This window comes from Diorhabda sublineata, chromosome 7, assembly GCF_026230105.1.
Source record: "Diorhabda sublineata isolate icDioSubl1.1 chromosome 7, icDioSubl1.1, whole genome shotgun sequence".
Classification (NCBI taxonomy): domain Eukaryota; kingdom Metazoa; phylum Arthropoda; class Insecta; order Coleoptera; family Chrysomelidae; genus Diorhabda; species Diorhabda sublineata.
This window is the reverse complement of record NC_079480.1, coordinates 4,589,598-4,609,106: the sequence shown is the minus strand read 5'-3', so window position 1 is coordinate 4,609,106 and position 19,509 is coordinate 4,589,598. Positions and strand designations below refer to the sequence as shown.

The window sequence follows — 19,509 nt, the reverse complement described above, 5'->3', positions numbered from 1 at the left end:
GTTGCAAGTGCTTTTTAAAAACATATCGTACAAACATATCGGCCAGAAGTGTTTGTACTGTTTCAAAGCGCAAATACTACAAACTGAACACAATCTGAAACATCTGTAGATTCGTCAAACTGCATAGCAAAATGTTGGCTTTAATTTTTCGATGACTTGTTCTTGAATAACATTGACCATATCATTTATTCTGCGCGAAATTGTATTATCAGAAAGTGGTATGTTTTTCAACTTGTTTGCCTCCTGCTTATTGACCATAATCTCAACCATATCAAGAGCTGCTGGCAAAATAAGATTTTCGGCAATTGTATGTGGTTTGGTTCACATGAGTTGGCATCTAAATTAAATCGCGCGTAGCTTTACCAACTTACCTTGTACCTACTTTCAACTCTCGCGGCTTGTAGAGTAGATCTGAATATAAATAGATAAATGTATCAAAATAGAAAAAAGTCATTAACGTAATCTTTTAATAATTATATTATTTCTTAATGTTTCTATGACACAAGGGGGTCACCAGAATTATTCAACTTGTAAAGGGGTCGCGAAATCAAAAAGATTGAAAAACACTGAACTAGACTAAGGAAAAGGACTCGACGATTGGAATGGTGTAGCTGTTACTTATAATAACACATAACGTTATACAAAGAAAAGTACACATATCTTCTAGTTTGAAGAGCCTTCAAATTTATACTTAAATATTAAATTTACGATGATATTGAATAATATTTGATAACTAATTTTGTAAAGTTTGTGTGTTACATACAAGGTTCACAACCTTCTAAAAACCATATTTATAAACAAGAAATATCAACTGAAATGGAATTAGTGAATATTTAATTATATTTTACTTGCTGCACGAAGGAACGAAAACCAGCTTCGAAGAACTTAAAGCTCTGAGGGAATTGAAAGAGCTGAGGGATTTGAAGCAAGGTAGGAAAATATTTTTCATGTTAGTCAACTGTTCATTGTTAATTTTGTAGATCAGTCGATGAATATAATTAGTTAAAACTACACTTTGTTAGTAATAAGGGTAAGGGCAAAAAATCCATACATTCTTAGACAACTTATAAAGTAAAATAGGCATTGACTAATAATGTTATCAATTGTTTCTCGTAATTTGGCAGTTGTGAAATGTATTAACAGTATTAACATTACATCTTTGTTAGAAGTTTAGTTTCAAGTATGGAAAATCTAAAATCTAATCGATCGAAATAAAATAATTGCCAAGTTTTAACAATAAAATCAAGATCAGACGAAGTCATTTACGGTTAAACACGGTAAGACAATCCAGACAAACAATTCACGATATCTGTCGGCGCGTGCATGTTGAGACAGATATTTATATATTCATAGAAAGTCAGGATCGAACAGAAGATACTCGACTCAATACAGTGGAGAACAAATAAATTCAACTTATAGGCGATCTAGTGTTGTGTGTCATAATCCCACCTAGAGCAGCACCAACAAGACCTACTCGACAGGCACACGTGACTCATGACCGCCGTGTACGCCTGTAGATGCCCAGGACGTCAATTTATCAGCTGTTAACCTGTGGAATCAGCTACCAAGGCACCGGCATCTCCTCACGGCAGGAACCACTCGAACTACTCGAGTATAATAAGGTTGTTTTCCTTCTTGTGCCTGCTATTGACATAAAACAAATGAAAAAAATTCTGATTCGTGATATATTCAACTTAATATTATTAATTTATAGTGTGTTCTATCGACTGGTCTATGAGTTCGTTGTTTTTTTGTGAGTGTTGTCGTTCAAAAATTAAATTTTGTTGTTTGAGGCTTCCTTTGTATTAGGAAATAGAGTGGAAAATTCAGTTCAATCACAGTTTTAGGGCTATGTGTAAATATATCACGTTTTTAATAATTCTCATTCTCGTTAGAAAACAGGTTCAGAATTAATGAATTCTGAAGATTTGTTTGAGGTTGGTAATGTAATTTTAATAAGATCAATGTATAGTGATTGGATTTAAAGAGACTGTAAAATATACAAAGGGAAGTGAAAATACTTTTAGAGAACAATGGTAGGTCTTCAATTTGCCCCGGATTGTCTCATACTTTGTTAACTAAAGTCAAAAATTTTTTTATACATTGAGCTATGATTGAAATAGGAGCTAGACACAGTGTTTGGAGACTCAGCAACATTTGCGACCGTGGTCGTAACAGCTTGGATTGATATAATCGGAAAAGCTCACCAAATGCTACCTGACGACCATCGGATTGAGGCTAGAGAGATAGAAAAGCCTATTGGTATATCAGATGCAAGCATACGCGTGCTGAATTTTGTTCACTTTGTACCAAAAGCGCATTCGAATAAACATTTACCAGACCTTATTGAAGAGGTTCAAACCGTTTTATGGCCTTAATTCATAACTGTAGATTGATCCTGGATTCTTCGCTGCACTCCTGAAACAAAAAAATAGTTTATCATAAAAGGCTTAACTGATCCGAAAAAGATGATTTTATTGATGGGAAAAGTGAAGAGTTGCATAAAAACCACCACATTTGAGAGAAACAGAAATAGTTTTGCATTAGGGCAATACACCTTTGGTACTTGCACTTCTTATTGGTTGATCACTCATCATATCCACTAGATAAGGCCCCCAGCAAATTTCCCGTTTCCTAACTTTAAAGTTTCACTTGCAAGAGTGGAGTCAAGGACGTTATTACATTCGTAAACGCCTATTTTGAGAAGAGGGTCAGCAAATATTATTTCATATGGCTGAAAGGCTAGAATATCGCTAAAAAAGTGTATAGACTTAAAAATAGATTGTTGAAAATGTGTTGTTCTTTTGTTAGGTCGGAAACTTTCCACACAATTCTTGTAATCTATTATCAAATTCATTGAATGGACTGAATGTTGATGTTGAGTATTTCATCTTAAGCTAGATTATATCAGGATACTTAAACATTTAATTGTTCACTTTTATTCTTAGTGAACCCTGAACAACCAATTTTATGGATTAATGGTTGTAAGATTGCGTCTCAATAATGTCAGTTTTCAGTATATTTCTACCAACCTGTAATTATGAGATATTTGACTATGTATGTCATGGATCTCGAATTCAAATTTCAAGCATCACCTTGCAAGCTAAGTAATCATTTGTCTCTTGGTAAGGATGCGTCAACAAACCTTTATCCAAACGTTTTACAATCAATGGAATTATCCTTCAAAGACGTATTAAAAAAACATTATGTCATCTTATTTGAAGAACTATATAAATAAGAAAAATACTGTTCCAGATTGATCTTCAAGTGAAAATACATTTTAGTAATATTAGTAGTGTGAGATTATCTAGATGAATTCATGTGAATCGATTTTAACATTTCAAAGGATGGTTATCAAAAAATTGAAACATCACTTTACTTTGGTAATGGTAATGTTGCTGGCCCATTCTAAATGGATACACCTAGCAAAAAATATCAATGTCTCCGATGTTTTCAAACTTTGGGATATCATTCTATATTTCTTTTGAAGAAATATGGCCACTTTCATTTTTCCGAAAAACGTTTTTTGAGCCCTGTGTGGCGATATGTGCCAGTCTACAGAATACATCATTTAAGCATTTCAAGTGTTACACTCATTTCAAACGGCAGCCATTATAGCCCAAATTGACCTATCCGGATCAATTCTTTTAAAAAATGTGCGTTATTTACTCTACTTTCAACTGATGAACACAAAATTAACATAATAAAACACTTTCCAGGAAATCGGGGAAAAGTGAGAAATGACTTTTTTTGCTAAATCGATTTCTCAAAAACCCCACTCTTATTTTGCGAGTTTTAGATATGGTTTTTAAGAACACCTTCATCTAACTTTTTGCCCAACGGCAGTTAACCAAAATGCCCCGTTCGGAAAATACGACCCCGCAACGAAAATGTCGGTTTTGACCAAGCCTCACATACGTTATGTATTTTACTCCCAGCGCTCATAATTTAGGTTTTATCGTAAAACTAACAACTTCATCGTATTTTACGTGAAAAAATACATGGCAAACATATATCACTCTGTTTAGAAACATTTAAGTGGCACTCAGCTTATCGGGCATTTGAAGATCGTCAGAGGCTACTCAATTACAAATCCTCGGAAAAATCTTGTAATAATTTATGTTTTCGATCTTTTATTTGAGAAGAATACACGCGTATTCAACTTGTATAATTGAAAGTAATTCCCCCTAAATTGTTTATAAACAGTTTACCTTCAGTATCTGAAGACGATAACTTGATTATCGAAACGCGCGTCAGACAGTGTAATTGGGAAAGTTGGTGTAGTGGTAGTTTTAAATAGTGTGTTCAGTATGAAAATAACCAACGGTTCGAAAAAATTCAACTTAAAAATAACTTTATATAAAAATTTTTAGGAGACGATATCTTAGAAGACGCACACAATGCAATAAACTAAAGTCATATCAAAAACGAATGATGCTCTGCTCCATTCTTCTGTGAGTATCTCAGTCATTAGCTGAGTATTCGAGTGCAGAAGCATTTCACCCACACGTGCGTCGCTGCATTTTCTGTGTGCATGCGCGCGCATTTACAGACTTGGGCCGCATATTAATTTTTACTCAAGTGATGCTCCCCGTTATTTTAATAATTATTTGCAAAATAAATGATCAAAAATATAAATTATTATTAGCTTTGGAAATAATGTTGGATTTTTTCGGGGATTTGTAAAAGGGTAGCGTCTGACGATTTTTATTTATCGGATAAGCTGAGTGCCACTTAAAATGTTTCTAAATAGAGTGATATATGTTTTCCATGTATTTTTTCCTGTAGAATACGATTGAGTTGTTAGTTTTACGATAAAACCTACATTATAAGTGCTTGGAGTGAAATACATAATGTATATAAGGCTTGGTTAGGCCAAAACCGACATTTTCGTTGCGGGAAAAAGGTAGCTCAAATTAAGGATTGGGTTTTTGAGAAATCGATTTTTGTAAAAAAATCATTTCATAGTTTTTTTTGATTTCCCGGAAAACTTTTGATACAATGTTAATTCAAGTACACCAGCTGAAAGTACAGTAAATAACGCACATTTAAAGAAAAAATTGGTTTCGATAGGTCAATTTGGGCCATAATGGCTGCCGTTTGAAATAAGTCACCACTTGAAATGCTTAAATGGCGTATTCACAACGCAGACTTCCACATGGCGCCACAGGGTTCAAAAAACGTTTAACGGAAAAATGAAAGTGGCCATATTTGTTTAAAATGAATATAGAATGATACCTCAAAGTTTGAAAAAATCGAAAACATCGAATTTTTTTTATGGGTGAATCCATTTAGAATTGGCTTGCTATAATTCAATATCGATAGCAAAACGTTGTTTTGTTAGATTGAAACAGTACGTTTTTCTAGAAAATGATCTTAAAAATCTGGAAAATCAGTGAAGAAATCACAAAATGAAAATTTTGGATGGATTCGTTAAGTATTGGAAAAGAGGCATGAATAGCCACAAAGAAAAACAAACTCGAAGACAACCAGTGGGTATTTTTTAATAAAAAAAAATCCAGAAAAAAGTTGAATAGGCATTGGTTTTAGTAAAATGGGGAATTTGAGACTTTGAAGGTTTCATTGCATCATCCAATTAACTCCATAACAATTTTACGTCAACATCAATTTAATAATAAACGTATAAAATTCGCTTTCATAAAAAATATTCTACTGTACCGTGTTTTTCCCAGAAATATGTGGTATAAATAAAATTCCAAATCTAACGATGTAAAAAAACAACAAATGACCGAGAAATATTACGAGGTATATCCACAATGTAAGTTTCGTTTCTATTTCTTTTAGCGGCAGCGCTGCGATCGCAGAAAGTTACTGAAATGTACGGCATTTTCAATTCTGTTCTGCTGGCGTGTTCTTCGTAGTAATTCTTTAATATGTCAACCATAAGTTAAAATACCTAGATGAAAAGACAATTAGAGCAAGTGAAATTTATCGGCAAGTATCTAATCAAGGCCCTTAAACTGTGAACGTGACAAATAAACTCCTACAGGAATTTGGCTAGAACGTGTTTGATCATTAAATATAGGCCAGATCTTGCTCCTAGTCACTTACACCTATACTTCCTTGTTGATCAGCATGTCAACGATGATGACGAGCTGGGAAGCAACATATTATCATATGGTTGGAAAAACAGGCAATAACTTTCTATTAAGAAGGTATACCAAATCTTATATCACGCTATGAAACGGTAAAAAAATTTATTTGTATCTGTACAGGTATTTTTTATATAAGCAAAGGAAACCTGTTTTGTGGATAAACCTCCTATAACAAACAATAACCTCGATAGATTCAATGATAAAATTAATAGCAAATGCTCCAATTGTTTTCAGGACGAGCTACCGCTACACCACCTTTACAACAACCCACTGAACATCAACTTGCATCAGCTCATGTGGTTCCAGGTGCTGTAACGTTCCAAAATAAAACTGCAATGACCAAAATGACAACGGCAAGTCCCGTAGGTACTCTAGCATACGTTATCGAGGAAGAAGCTTTACTGGTTCGGGTCAATAATGGATGGCAGTACGTAGCGGTGAGTTTATTAATAGCTAAATTTATTAACAATATACTAGATTACTATAAGTAAATTGTGTGCCCGTAATGGAAAATTTTTTCAATTTATCACTACGTGGGTGGTTTAAGTATAAATCCCTATATCGCTTTGAAAAATTTTATTATTAAATTACAGAGTTTTCACAGTTTTTCTAGATCCGTCACACTCTACATAATTTTGCTACCTCTTCGGAAGCTTTCGCACACGAATCTACCTCCACATAGCTTTCGTATCGCAGTACGTCAAATTTATTTAAATTTATAAATAGTTGAAAGTACGCGTAAGATTTAAAAAAAATATTCTATCTTTTTTATATGAATTAATCCTTTAACACAGAGTGAATTTTATATATGGAACGCCTCAATTATCTCGGAAACTTTTTGTAAATTTTTGTGAGCAAAGGGTCAGCCGATATTATGGTGGTATCTACATTGTAGTCAGATCTTTATTTTTCCGGAAAAATAATGGACTTTGTTATTGCAAATGGATTACCCTACAAATATTGTATTTTTAGAAATCCTCAAGGAATACTGTTTTTCATGTAATATTATACCCTAATACCATAATTTCGGAGTTATACCTACACCAAAAATACAATAAATATTGTACATTTACATATGGCTACGATTGAATAAACTCGTTTAATGTGAATTTTCTTCAATAATTTATGTTAATACAAATCTCGTAACAAGGATTAGTGTCAGTAAGTTGGTAAAAAGTTTAACGAAACTGGTGCGGTGAAATATTTATCCAAATCTCGTGCAGAAAACCTAAAACAACTGAAGACCAATGTTAAATGTGTCATGTTAGAAGTAGATCCACATTTGTGAAGTAGAAAAATTACGGATTTTAGAATTCAGATGATTCATGTCGGGTGGTCGCGGGAGCCATTCGATAAAGCCACGCCTTCAAATCCATAAATCTAAATAGGTCGGACCATTTAAGTTACCCTCAATGAAAAAGGGAACAATTCTTTTATCTCGTATTATTCCAGCCCATAAGGTTTTTCGGGATATTGGTACGATACGTGACCAGTATCTACAATTATACCGATTTACGTTTCCCTTGATACAAAAAGTAGCCTCATCGTAAAACATAACATTACTTGAAAAATTTGGCTTCTTTTGATTGAAGTATTTTTCCATTAGTAGGTCTGCAAACTCTTCACATCTATCAAAATCGTCATCTGACAACACTTGAACCAACGTTAGTTGTTGTTTTCAATTGATGCATTTTTTCTGCACCCTGATTTGGACAAATCTTTCACTGAACTAGTTTCGTTAAACTTTTTTACTAATTTACTGACTGTAGATCTTGTTATGGGATTTCGGTTAGGATATAAATTATTAAAAATATTACACGTTTCTTGTTGACTTCTACGCCTGTCACCATGTCCTATTATCTTAAAATATCAATTAGTTCGTTCAGATAAACGATCCATTGTGAATTTCAATAAACTTCTACAATAATAATTTATTAAACCACAAATTTGTTATTGTAGCCACCTAAATGAATTACTATGAAGTATTTCTTTAGAATATCAAAAAGCGAAAAATATACAGAGTGATCCATTTGAAATAACAGAGTTCATTATTTTTCCGGAAATGGGAAAGATCTGACAACAATGTAGATACCACCATAATACCGATCACTGTACACAAAAATTTATAAAAATCCTACATTGAGGGGTTCCATACGTGAAACGCACTCTGTATAGAAGGCGTTATTGAATATTTTTATGTTTCTGTAAATGTATTTTCCATTTTATTCTCAAAAAGCAACATTGATGCTTGCGCTGCAAAAAAGGTTTTCACTTGGATTGATAATTTTTTTCGTGTTTATTCTATCTTTGTGTCCAATAATAAAAAAGGTTCATTAGTAGGACAACGGTATATATTTCAGGTTGAAATAAATTGTTTACCTCTGAAAATCCTGCTGATTCTGATCTTCGTAAAACTGTGTCAATAAACTGGGATAAAAGTATCAACGATCTCGAGTTCATTGGCGTAAACTTTTTCTCATCGTTGATTTCGATTCACTAATTGAATTGCTTTTAGTTATTGCTACCGTCATTAAATCTATTGGAGTCAGGGTTATGTGATAACAAAAAGCTGTAGTGTCTATCTGGTAACTCTGAACAAATGAGTGATAAGGGCAAAAAATGTTTTTTCCTATGAAACCGAAACATTCATTAATTGAGCCGCCATATGATTTTTTTATGTTAAATTCATAAAAACATTAATGGAGAGTCTCATAAAAATAAACGAGTATTGATTAAAATAAGAGAAATGAGAAAGAGTAGATTTTTTCACCTCTTTTGGTATTGATTTTGAGCTAACTTCTGTCCTAAATAAATAGTATATTAGTCCATGAACCAAGGATTTTAACCAGACACTAAAACCAATTGTAATAATTTTTGGTTATCGAGAACTTTGTGAACACTACTTCAAGAAAAAAAAAATGTTTTGTCCGCGAACGGCTATGGAAACTAGGGAATACTCCCGGAAAGCACGGGAAAATTAATATTTTTTCAATAACGTGGAAGCGGTTGAAAATTTCGATACAATGTATTTGAACAAACTTGTAGAACGTAAAAATATGCACAAAAAAGTCTCCTCATATTTTTTCGAAAAATGCCTCCTTTGCGAGGTAATAGCAATAATTGGTAATATCAGATCTACGCGTCAACAACTCTTAATACTATAAGACTTGCCGTAACGCTCGGCTAAAATTTCTATAACTCACTTATTTTTGGGTGAAAAGACCCAAAGTGAACGGGATATTGAGGGAAAATCGTAATTGATATAGGGCAAGTGCCGTCAAAAGTGGTCTCTATTGGTTATCCAAAGCTGAAATTTTGTTTGACAAATAAACAATGTAATTTTACTAATATCTTAAATTGGATTTTTCCGACAAGCAAAGCTTGTTCCAAAACTCAAGGAACAAATGAGATATAACATTCATTCCCATGTCTTTGGCCAAATTCAATCACATTTTTCCAAACACTTTATTTTTTACTTTGCTCATTTTTTCTGATCGATTTTTTTGTATTGTGCGATAAGAAAATTTTCATCCTTTTTCCTTATATATTCCGGTAATTTTCGAAAAAACATGGAAATTTTTCTGATAAATCTAGAAAGTCTATCTTATTGACTATAGCTTCATCAATGTGAGAATCAGTATTTCGAAACATGCTTGTTCTCGCAGTGACCTTCTTTTTTTCTTGGTAATCTCAGGAAGCAAATATAATAACTATTTAAGCATTAAAGGTAATCGTCCCATATAAGCTAAGTGGAAAACAGCGGCTGGAATCTGAGGCGCTCCTTTTCCCAAACAAGGAAACCGCCATGGACGTACGTAATTCACAATGGAAAAGATACTAGCCGCTGAAGAAGAACTAAGGCAAGGTAAAGACCCCGGAGGCCACCGGAGGCAATAAAGATACTTGTGAAAACGAAACCGCGTTTGACGAGACTTATCTTCAACGACCTACTACATAGGCAAGAGTTTCCCAGGGATCTAAAAACAACAAATTTGAGGTTATTCTAAAACCTGGGAAACCCCCAAATTAACCGGCCTCGTATAGGCCGGTTTGTTTATTAGACTATCTAGGAAAGTACCACGAGTTCTTAATTAAAAGGAGACTGGCTAATTTCCTCTCTATTAAAACAGCAGCATAGCTTTCGAAAAAGTCGTTGAGCAGTTGACGCCACAAAGTAGGTACACGATGCGGCGAAAACATCGAAGGAGAGATGGGTGGTCTTGATGATGTTGGATATCATGAACGCCTCCAGCACGGCTAACTGTGGCCTTATAGTCCACAGACGGTACGATCTGGAGGCCCCGGTATACTTCACCAACATTATCAAGGATTATCTCATTGAAAGAACTGTATGCGTATAGAGGAGACAGCATATAAAAATATCAGCCTGGGTGCCCAAAGGTTCGGTTTTAGGACCGACCCTATGAAATTTTTTTTACAGTGGAGTTCTCGAACTAAAATTATGAAAAGGCGCCCAATCGAACGCGATACCGCGATCAAAAGAGGTTTGATCTCGGGACCATGACCATTATCGCTCAAAAAACGCAAAATGCCTGGAAGTAATCTTTGATGACAGACTAACCTTCTCGAAACATGTAGAAGTAGCAGTCAAAAAAGCAGAGGAGAGGATCTCGGTCTTACAAAAAATCATACCAAACATAGGGACTCCTGGAAGCCAAAGGAGAAGAGTGGTGTTGGAAACAATACATTTCATCCTCCCCTAAGGTGCCCTAGTGTAGGTCGAGGGCCTGAACAAGGATAAACATTTAAAGTTTATGCGCAGAATAATTAACTGTGAAACCTTTAAAAGATAATTCCAAAAAAGACGAAAGGCGAACCCCCATTGAATATAAGCAAATTCAACTTTTAATGATATTCTACCAAAAAAGTTAATATTTTATAATGTCAATGACTTTTTGATTAATTCTGAACAAGTAAACAAATGATTATTGTGAAAATAATATGATAATCAACCAAAACTGTTACTTGTACCACACTTAGAATCATTTTACAGTGAAAGAATATGCACTAAGTTGTTTTCTACTCCTCAATAACCCTTAGAGCGCTTGTAGACATCCGTTTTTTTCACGACAACGGTCCGTCAATAAACGGTTATCCTTGTATACATATATTTTTTCACCGGGTGGATGTTATCCGGGACTGCGCTAGTTAATAGTGTTGAACTGGTAGTCAGAGATTACGCACGTGTGAAATGTATATTAAGAAAATAACCTCGTATTGGCCTACTATTTGTACAAAAAGAAACAAACAGGCAAGACGTCCGGCAGCGACAACACGTACAGATACACTGGCGTGGATGACCGCACTTTCTTACACGGTGTACGTCACGCCGAAGGGTAGCGGTGGTGCATCCGGCGTATATTTTACGCCGGACCGATGTTCGGTGCGTGTACACACATCCATTATAAATCATAAACCACCGCGAATCCGACAAAAACATACGCCTACAAGCGCAACGGCAACGAATAAATGCGATCTCATTATTGTGTTATTTATAACATTTTCTTTTCTGTAATTAGACACCTTAAAAATTAGTTTGCCGGTGTTGTCGTCTAACACCAATAGAATTTCACAATAAAATTTGTATTATTTATAAATCATATACATAAAAACAACAACCATAAAAAATTTTTATTTTATACTTTAGTTATTTTCTCAGAAAACAGTTCGGTAAGGAGACTCAAATAACACTTTTTGAGATACGGTCATTCTATAATCAACATTATTGCCAATATTTCAATGACATGACATTTTTCATTCAAATTGGCAACGTCACCTTTAATTTTGTGTTTGTCAATAAAAATCAATAGTCAATTTAACCCGAGAGAACTAAAATTTCCGTCTCACCAGAACTCGCTAGTGAGAATTTCCCTCAAGGTGCTTTATTTAAATAATTTTACTGTAAATTAATGTATTTGTACATTTTATTCTATTCTGTGATGTTTATATACAAAAAGAATGTGATATAGTTTATATACTAACTAATTAACTAAATTTTTTAATCCGAATGTATAAATTGTTTAAATATAGTTGAACAATTACAAAACAGAAAAATATAATATCTTTGAACTTATCTTTTGTACAAAAAGTAATAAATGTGCAAAAAAGAACTTGTTCTACAAGAAAAAGCTTGCTAATCAATATCAGCACATTTTACGCAACTGTATACAGTATGGAACGGAAAAATTAGTGTGTTACCACACACTTTTTTGGTTTTTTAGTTGTGTATGTCTTGTTTCTTGAACAAAACGCACAGAATTTGTCTCCCACCTCACTGGTATATGTTTCTTCAGTATTCATGTCAATTCTTTTCATAGCTGTACGATCTTGAGGTTTTATATTTTGGACAGCCGGTCTGGTAATAAGGTGAAGTTTCATCAAACTCAGGCCCAGTTCATTCAACAAAACCCTCCTTTCAATAAACTTGTCAGTATTTGCTTTATAAATGACTGGCTGTTGATACCATCTATATTTATCATTCCGAAAAATATGGTCAGTGGCCGTCTGCAAGATACTCTAGCCACCGAGTAGGAGGCTTTCATTTCATCCACAACATCGACACCACTTTTTGTCAAGTTATAAAATGTTATTATTTCGGGCTTGGCTAAAGCTCCAGTGCTCCCATCTATCTTGTCATTGTTATGGAAGGAAGAAAGTGCCAAAACATTCCGGGACCGTTTCGTTCTGTAGGAAACTAGAACACATTCCTTAATGAAGCCAAAAATATATTTTTTATTTTTTCGGATTGTGCCAAATACAGTAGTTCGTTTTTCCAGCAATAATTTGGCTAAGGATCGATGTGAAATTATTATCCATTGTAGTTATCCAGTATTCAAAATATGATCAGTTATTCTTTTGACCACTTCACTTGCACTCTCACTGGCACCATAAATTTCCAAAGTGCTAGTATAAAAAATACGTGTGTAGACAAATGCATAATTTTTTAAACGGTACTTGGTATATATTGCCTAAATTTACAGCGCCCACGGAAAGGTTCAAGCATATCGTCGATGGTCTTTTATACCCCTACTTGATAGCTTTCTCTGTATCACTCGTTGTGAACTTCGAAATCTCTCTGATTGGGGCTAGATTATCCTTTCGCTTGTAGGTCTTTCTGTCATTGAGATTATCAAATCGAAAAGCCTCCAGTAGTAAAAGGAATCATTCCCGTGACAAAATTGCTCTAAAGCATTCCAGATCGGTGCTGTCAATAGCCCATAATTCCGCCAAATCAGTCTGTCGACAATCTGGAGTTCGTTCATAATTTTTCCTCGATCGATATAAACAAAGATTTGCGTATCGTCTTTTCTCAATCATAGAGTCAGGGTTTCCAGCTTAATACAATCAATTGGACGAATGACAATATTTTTCTTGACAATACGGACTTTTTTCGAGGAGGATTGCGATGCCACACTGTTGTTTTGTCTTTTTTCATAAACAATTTGAAGATATATCATTTTCAAATTAATTTCATCATCTTCCGATTGCACAGAATCCGTATCGTGATCAAAATGATGAATGATTCATATCCTGTATGTCGGGGTGCTGGACATTCCATGATAATTGGACTAGGAAAATAATAATAGTTACCTAAAATAAATGACAAAAAAAAATTCTGAAAAAACATAATGGTTTTATGAATAAGTTTATGAATAAGCCATGACAAAAAATCATTCACCAGACAGTTCACATTTAGTTTTCCCCAATGCTGCAAGAATTTGGCCCCAAAAATTTTGCAGGTGAGAGAAAATCTTACCTAACGTGTTCTCCCGGGTTAACTACGAGGTTTATTACAAGACGAATAAGACAATTAACACAACACAATGATTAAACACAAAGGTTAAAATTAACACCTAATTTATATGTTAAACCATCATCTTCTATGCCTCTTCAATTAGAGGATGTAAAAATGGAAGCGGATCGGAAGGTTTTCCAGATTCATGAAATATTCCAATCAGTTTGAATAATTAAAGTTATTCTGTATATTTCAGAAGATTGAGTAAATGATTTTCATGATCATGATGCCAATATCGACAAGTCGCTACATCGATTTGAATAATAAACTTAACAAACTCTTTAAAAAACTTTATGAGAATAGTTGTATGGACGATTTAAATCTTCTTAAACAGGAAGCAACTTGTGTGTATGCGAATATCGGTCAAATTATGCACAAAGGGGTTTTTCTATATGAGGATTCTAAAAAAACTCCCAGCTTTCAGAGAAAAAATTCATAACGATAGGAACATTTGGGAACACTCAAGAAAATTGGATTTTCCGAGAAATTATACTTTCGATTCAATAACTGAAGTGATTTTCGGAATCTCCGGCTAACAATAAATGGTATATAAACATTTTTTACATACATTCACTACATACCCATATTTTCAATATTTTCGCATAAAACCGAAGACTTTTAGAAAAATTTGTGACATGCCTGTGTATAAAGTTGAATAAGCCATTTATTTCGAGAGATATCGATGTCATTAAGGCATAAATCAATAGACAAAACGTGTACCTTACTCAAAATTCCCATTGCGTTTTTCCAATTTCATACAAGTTCGTATTATACAGGGTGAAAGCTAAGACAAAATTATTCCTTAAAAATAACAACTTAAAAATTCATAATATCTACAGTTTTGAAATGGGAACGTATTTGTACAGGAAAATCGAAATCGAAAATCGAAATAAGAACATAGGTAACATCATAAAAAAATATACCCGCTTTTTCGTGATTATATAAGACGAGTTGTAAGACATTAAATTCGATCTTTTGAAACAAACTTCGACATTTCAAAGGTATAAAAATGGAAAAAAAAACCTTTTGTCTCCGATTCCGACCAAACTATGCACAAAGGGGTTTTTCGATTTATCAATTTCAAAAAAGTTTTCAGTTTTCAAAAAAATAATTTATAACAAGAGGGAAATTCGGGAAATCTCAAGAAAATTGGATTTTATATAACAAGCTAATTCGTATTCCAAATTACCCTTATGAACCCATATTATTTCTCACACCCCAGTCATATGATATTTATAAAACAATTGTGTGTTACTTGGGTACGTTCCACGTTGAGATTTTCTGTCTTTGTGTCACTGGCTGTACAGTCAGGGTTTATAATTTATACAGAGTGTCTCACGACGAGTTAAAACTATCTGTATATGGCAAAATCATTAAAGTTTCTACGTTTGGGTTTTAGGATACGATCTTTTTAACTAAAATATTTTCAAAAATGGCTAATTTCCGGTTCTACCGGAAGTTGACTGTAACTTTGTTATTTTAAATAGAACACCCTATATATTAATACATTTTTGAAATCTACCTAAAATTTGACCGTTGCAGACCCTTATAAATAATTTTTTTACGACGAAGATACCCTTAAAGATACCCTTAAAGATACCCTCTATTCGGTTGCCTTTAGCAAAGTCAGACGTATTTGAATCTATCTTGAAAAGTTTTTCATTTTATACAGGGTGTGTATAAAAAGTCTAATATGTGCAGCTTCACAAATATCAAATTTTCTTATTTTTTTTAATAGAAGCACCCAAATTTTTTTATTTAAACAAATTCATGTATGCTTTCCTATACCTAAATCTCACCGTTATCCAAATATTAAATGTTTTCTTTAAATATATAGGAATGCAGGCGTGATCTAATTTTTATAATATAATAATAATATAATGTATAAAAGTATACTAAAATTTTATGTTGACTTCAAAAATGTGTTAATATATAGGGTGCTCCATTTAAAATAACAAATATACAGTTTTAATTCGTCGTGAGACACCCTGTATATATAATTTATAAATAACTAAACTAAAACATGAAGTACTCGTAAAAATTTGTCTATTTCATTAATGAATCTGCCCCAAATTCTTCAAAGAAGTAAAACAATGTCTCACAACATTACTTCGACATCAGAAACTTCATGTACTCTTTAAGTTTAAGTGAAAGGTTAGCTTGTTACAACTTCGGATCATTGCGGAGTTCATTGTTGACAATTTAAAGTAAAGGTTTCAGTAGAAAGTTGAATGTCACCGAATTTAGGTCAACTCTAATGTGAATACCTAATAATAAGAGACATAAATTCAAACTCTATTGCTGTGTGTCTAATGTTTATAGTAATGTTACCTAAGTAAGTTTTGAATATCTTTCCGTAAACAGGATAATAGCACCTGCCAACAAGTTTGGTGTAGTTTGTTTCAGAAAATCGAGTTTCAAAGTTGGAGTAAATTTTCTATAGTGAAACTTTTCGACGTTGATTTAAAACAGTTAATTTACTTCGATAATTACGGTGAACCACGTGTCTGAGCCGTATACAATGGATTTAAAAACATATAGATCAACCAAATTCATTAGTATATCCAACGAAATAAATATGAATACATTATTCATTGTATCATTTTCCATTCAAAATTTTATAATTGACAAGTAATAAATTCCATAGTAAACCTTAACCGAAAAAGTCGCGTCTCACACAAAATTCGAAAATGCGATTATTCCTTCGAACTTCCCTTCTTTCTTTTAGTAATTCTTCCATAGTGACTTCAATAATATGTACGAAGATGATCCTAGAAGTACTTGGCCCAACAAAGAAAACACACCATACACTTTTTCCAGCGATGTTCAAAAAGTTCGATACACTTTTATAACAAGAATCGTCAAGCTCCTCAAAATAGACATTAATTGCCGATATCACCTCTTCCTTGTTTGAAATTATTTTACTCCCGAGCCATTTTTTCATGTCTGGAAACAGAAAATAATTTGAGGAGGCTAAGTCTGGCGAATCGGATGCACGAGGTAACAATTCAAACTCTGATTAATTAATTTTGACCATTGCATTGTCTTGATGAAATAACACTTTCTTCTTGGCCAAATGCGGCCGTCTTTGCTTGATTTCTTCGCTCAAACGTTGAAATGAGTTAGGTTAGGTTGAGTATTTGGTTTAATAAATTCAAATAATACTCACCGTTGATAGTTTTCCTTTTTTTCTTTGAAACAATACCAAATACGCGATGAAAACATCTTCACGACGCTGTTTTCTTCCACTGTGAGCAACCGCGGCACCCATCTTGTACACAGCTTTCTCATGTCCAAATTTTCTGTTAATATGCGATGTACCACAATTTTTGAATACCTGCTATGTCTACTAGCTCGTGCACTTTCAACCGACGATCATCCAGTACCGCTTTGTGGATTTTCTGGTCGATCAAATGAGTCGTCACCTTATTTGGTCGACCACTGCGAAGCAGGTCTTCGCAGATCGTACGACCTCGTTTAAACTCTGCTATCCAATATGTTACTGTTGATAATGAGATAGCATCCTCACCCAGAGTAAAATTTAGTTCAGCTTTTATATTAGTTAGGTTAGATCAGGATATATTGGTTGGGCTAACGCCTTTCATATAAAAATAAAATATATTGTATAGCATAACGATGACCAATTTTTTCCATGAAACATATGCTGTATAAATTGTGTACTTTCCAAGACAATGATATCTTATAAACAGCTACCGCCATCTCTAGGTCAGGCCAGCTACTTTTTCATTAATACCATTTTTAGAAACTGAAAATCGACATATTTTAATTTCGACTCAAAACTTTCTTATATATTCGCAGTACCACATGGCTTATGCTACTTTTCTTATCATCATCAACTGATTTCACAATTCTCCTCCACCGGCTGCGATTCTGTGCTTTTACTTCGGTTCTACCTTTCTGATATCCTTCAAAACTGCATCCAACCTTTTTTCTATGGTCTCTTCCTCTTTACTATACCTCCTTTCCCTTCTTAAATGATTCTTTTTGCAAATATATTTCTCGACATCCTTTTAATACGCCCCAATAATCTTATTCTTCAGGCTTTGGACTTGTATCTGAATATTGATGGGTATTTATAGAAATCCTGCAGATCTTCGGTAGCTCTTCTTTTCAAAGGTACTTGGTAATCAAATTCTTGTTTTTTAAACTATTTTTCAATATTTATTAGTTTATTGTGCGTGTATATTCTCCCCGAGTATCTTTTTAATGTTCATTTTTTTCTTACACTTCTCATGGAACCATCATTTCTTGCTTGTTTCCTTCTTCAAGCCTAGCGTTTGCTCTGCCATCAATTTTTCCCATTAGCATCTACTCCATCTCCTCTGTTCATTGTTCTCAGATACTTATGAATTTATTGTCGCACCCCGTTTTCTTGGTATTGATATATTGTAATTATTCTTTTTATTGGTTAAATTCTGGTAAAATCAATGTTATTTAATGTATTTCGTATTTCTCTGTCATCAAAGCTTGTGCTAGCTATGTATCTGCTTTTTAAGTTCCACAGCGAATTCAATTAGTAAATTCTCATTTTCGTCACTTTGCTCGAACTTACTCCTACACTTTGTTACTTTCATTTATATCGTTCTTAGTTTTTGAATCATTTTGATTTAATTACAAGTATGGTTCTTCCAATATCAATTTACAGAAGACACTTATGCAAGGAACAATCTATATTTCATAGATACACACGCAACTCATACTGTATAAAATTCGGTAAGCATCTAACAAAACGTCAGTCCACGTGGACTCATCATCTCCAGTGTTTACCAATGAAAACATTGAATCGTACACATGAATGCATTTCTATTGGCCGAAGATGTAGATTGCCTTTTAACGAATACTTTCTCGTATAAGGTATACATATTTTCAAAAGTATTTATAAACATAATAAATTTATAAAATGAGGTATCTACGCCTATAGTTGGTCAAACAAAAATCGTCGGCAAGAGTTTTTATAATCTGCAATTGATATTGGAAAAACTACATCATTTCTGCTCTGAAACCTGGAAAACTTTGGTGCTCTGTATAGAAAGGCCCATTTTACGCTAATGTTATCATTGATCGCTTGAACTCTTGTGCAATTCAAATTCCATACATTCCATTCAAATAGCGTTAAAAATGTCCGATTTTCTACAGTTCACTTACATTTCATTTAATAAAGATTAAGGCTGTCGATTCCAAAAATATTTACGAAAAAAAAAGACAATAATTCAAGGTTTGACTCATCAAATGACGAAAATACAGTTGGAACATGTTTTGCCGATTCCAAAATACTGGTTTGAACCAAAAACTGATTTCATTTGATTTTGAGAACATTGAAGTTTTATGAAAACACACACTGGTATTTGGAGAACTAACATTGGTATTCTATGCAGTATGGTGCACATGAAGTTTTCTCATATTTGCCAAATAATGAATATTATTTCAATTTAGATGAAAAGCTTTGGAGACTACCTCAGAAAACATTCCTTTCAAATCATTTTTTGATATTTTAAGACCCTTTACTATCTACAAGCAGGAAAGCAAGTCACTTAAATGCTAAATACAATTTGGAGT

General features: G+C 33.6%; 1 protein-coding gene across 5 annotated transcripts in view; it reads left to right on the top strand.

Annotated features, from left to right (window-relative positions):
- Positions 1–19,509, top strand: part of LOC130446818 (collagen alpha-1(XVIII) chain) — a 656,494-nt gene that overhangs the window by 593,386 nt on the left and 43,599 nt on the right. For all 5 annotated transcript variants that reach the window (XM_056783294.1, XM_056783298.1, XM_056783297.1 and 2 more), the window contains 2 exons: positions 862–930; positions 6,351–6,553. In XM_056783294.1, coding sequence (XP_056639272.1) covers positions 862–930; positions 6,351–6,553 — 272 coding nt within the window. The remainder of the gene's footprint in view (positions 1–861; positions 931–6,350; positions 6,554–19,509) is intronic.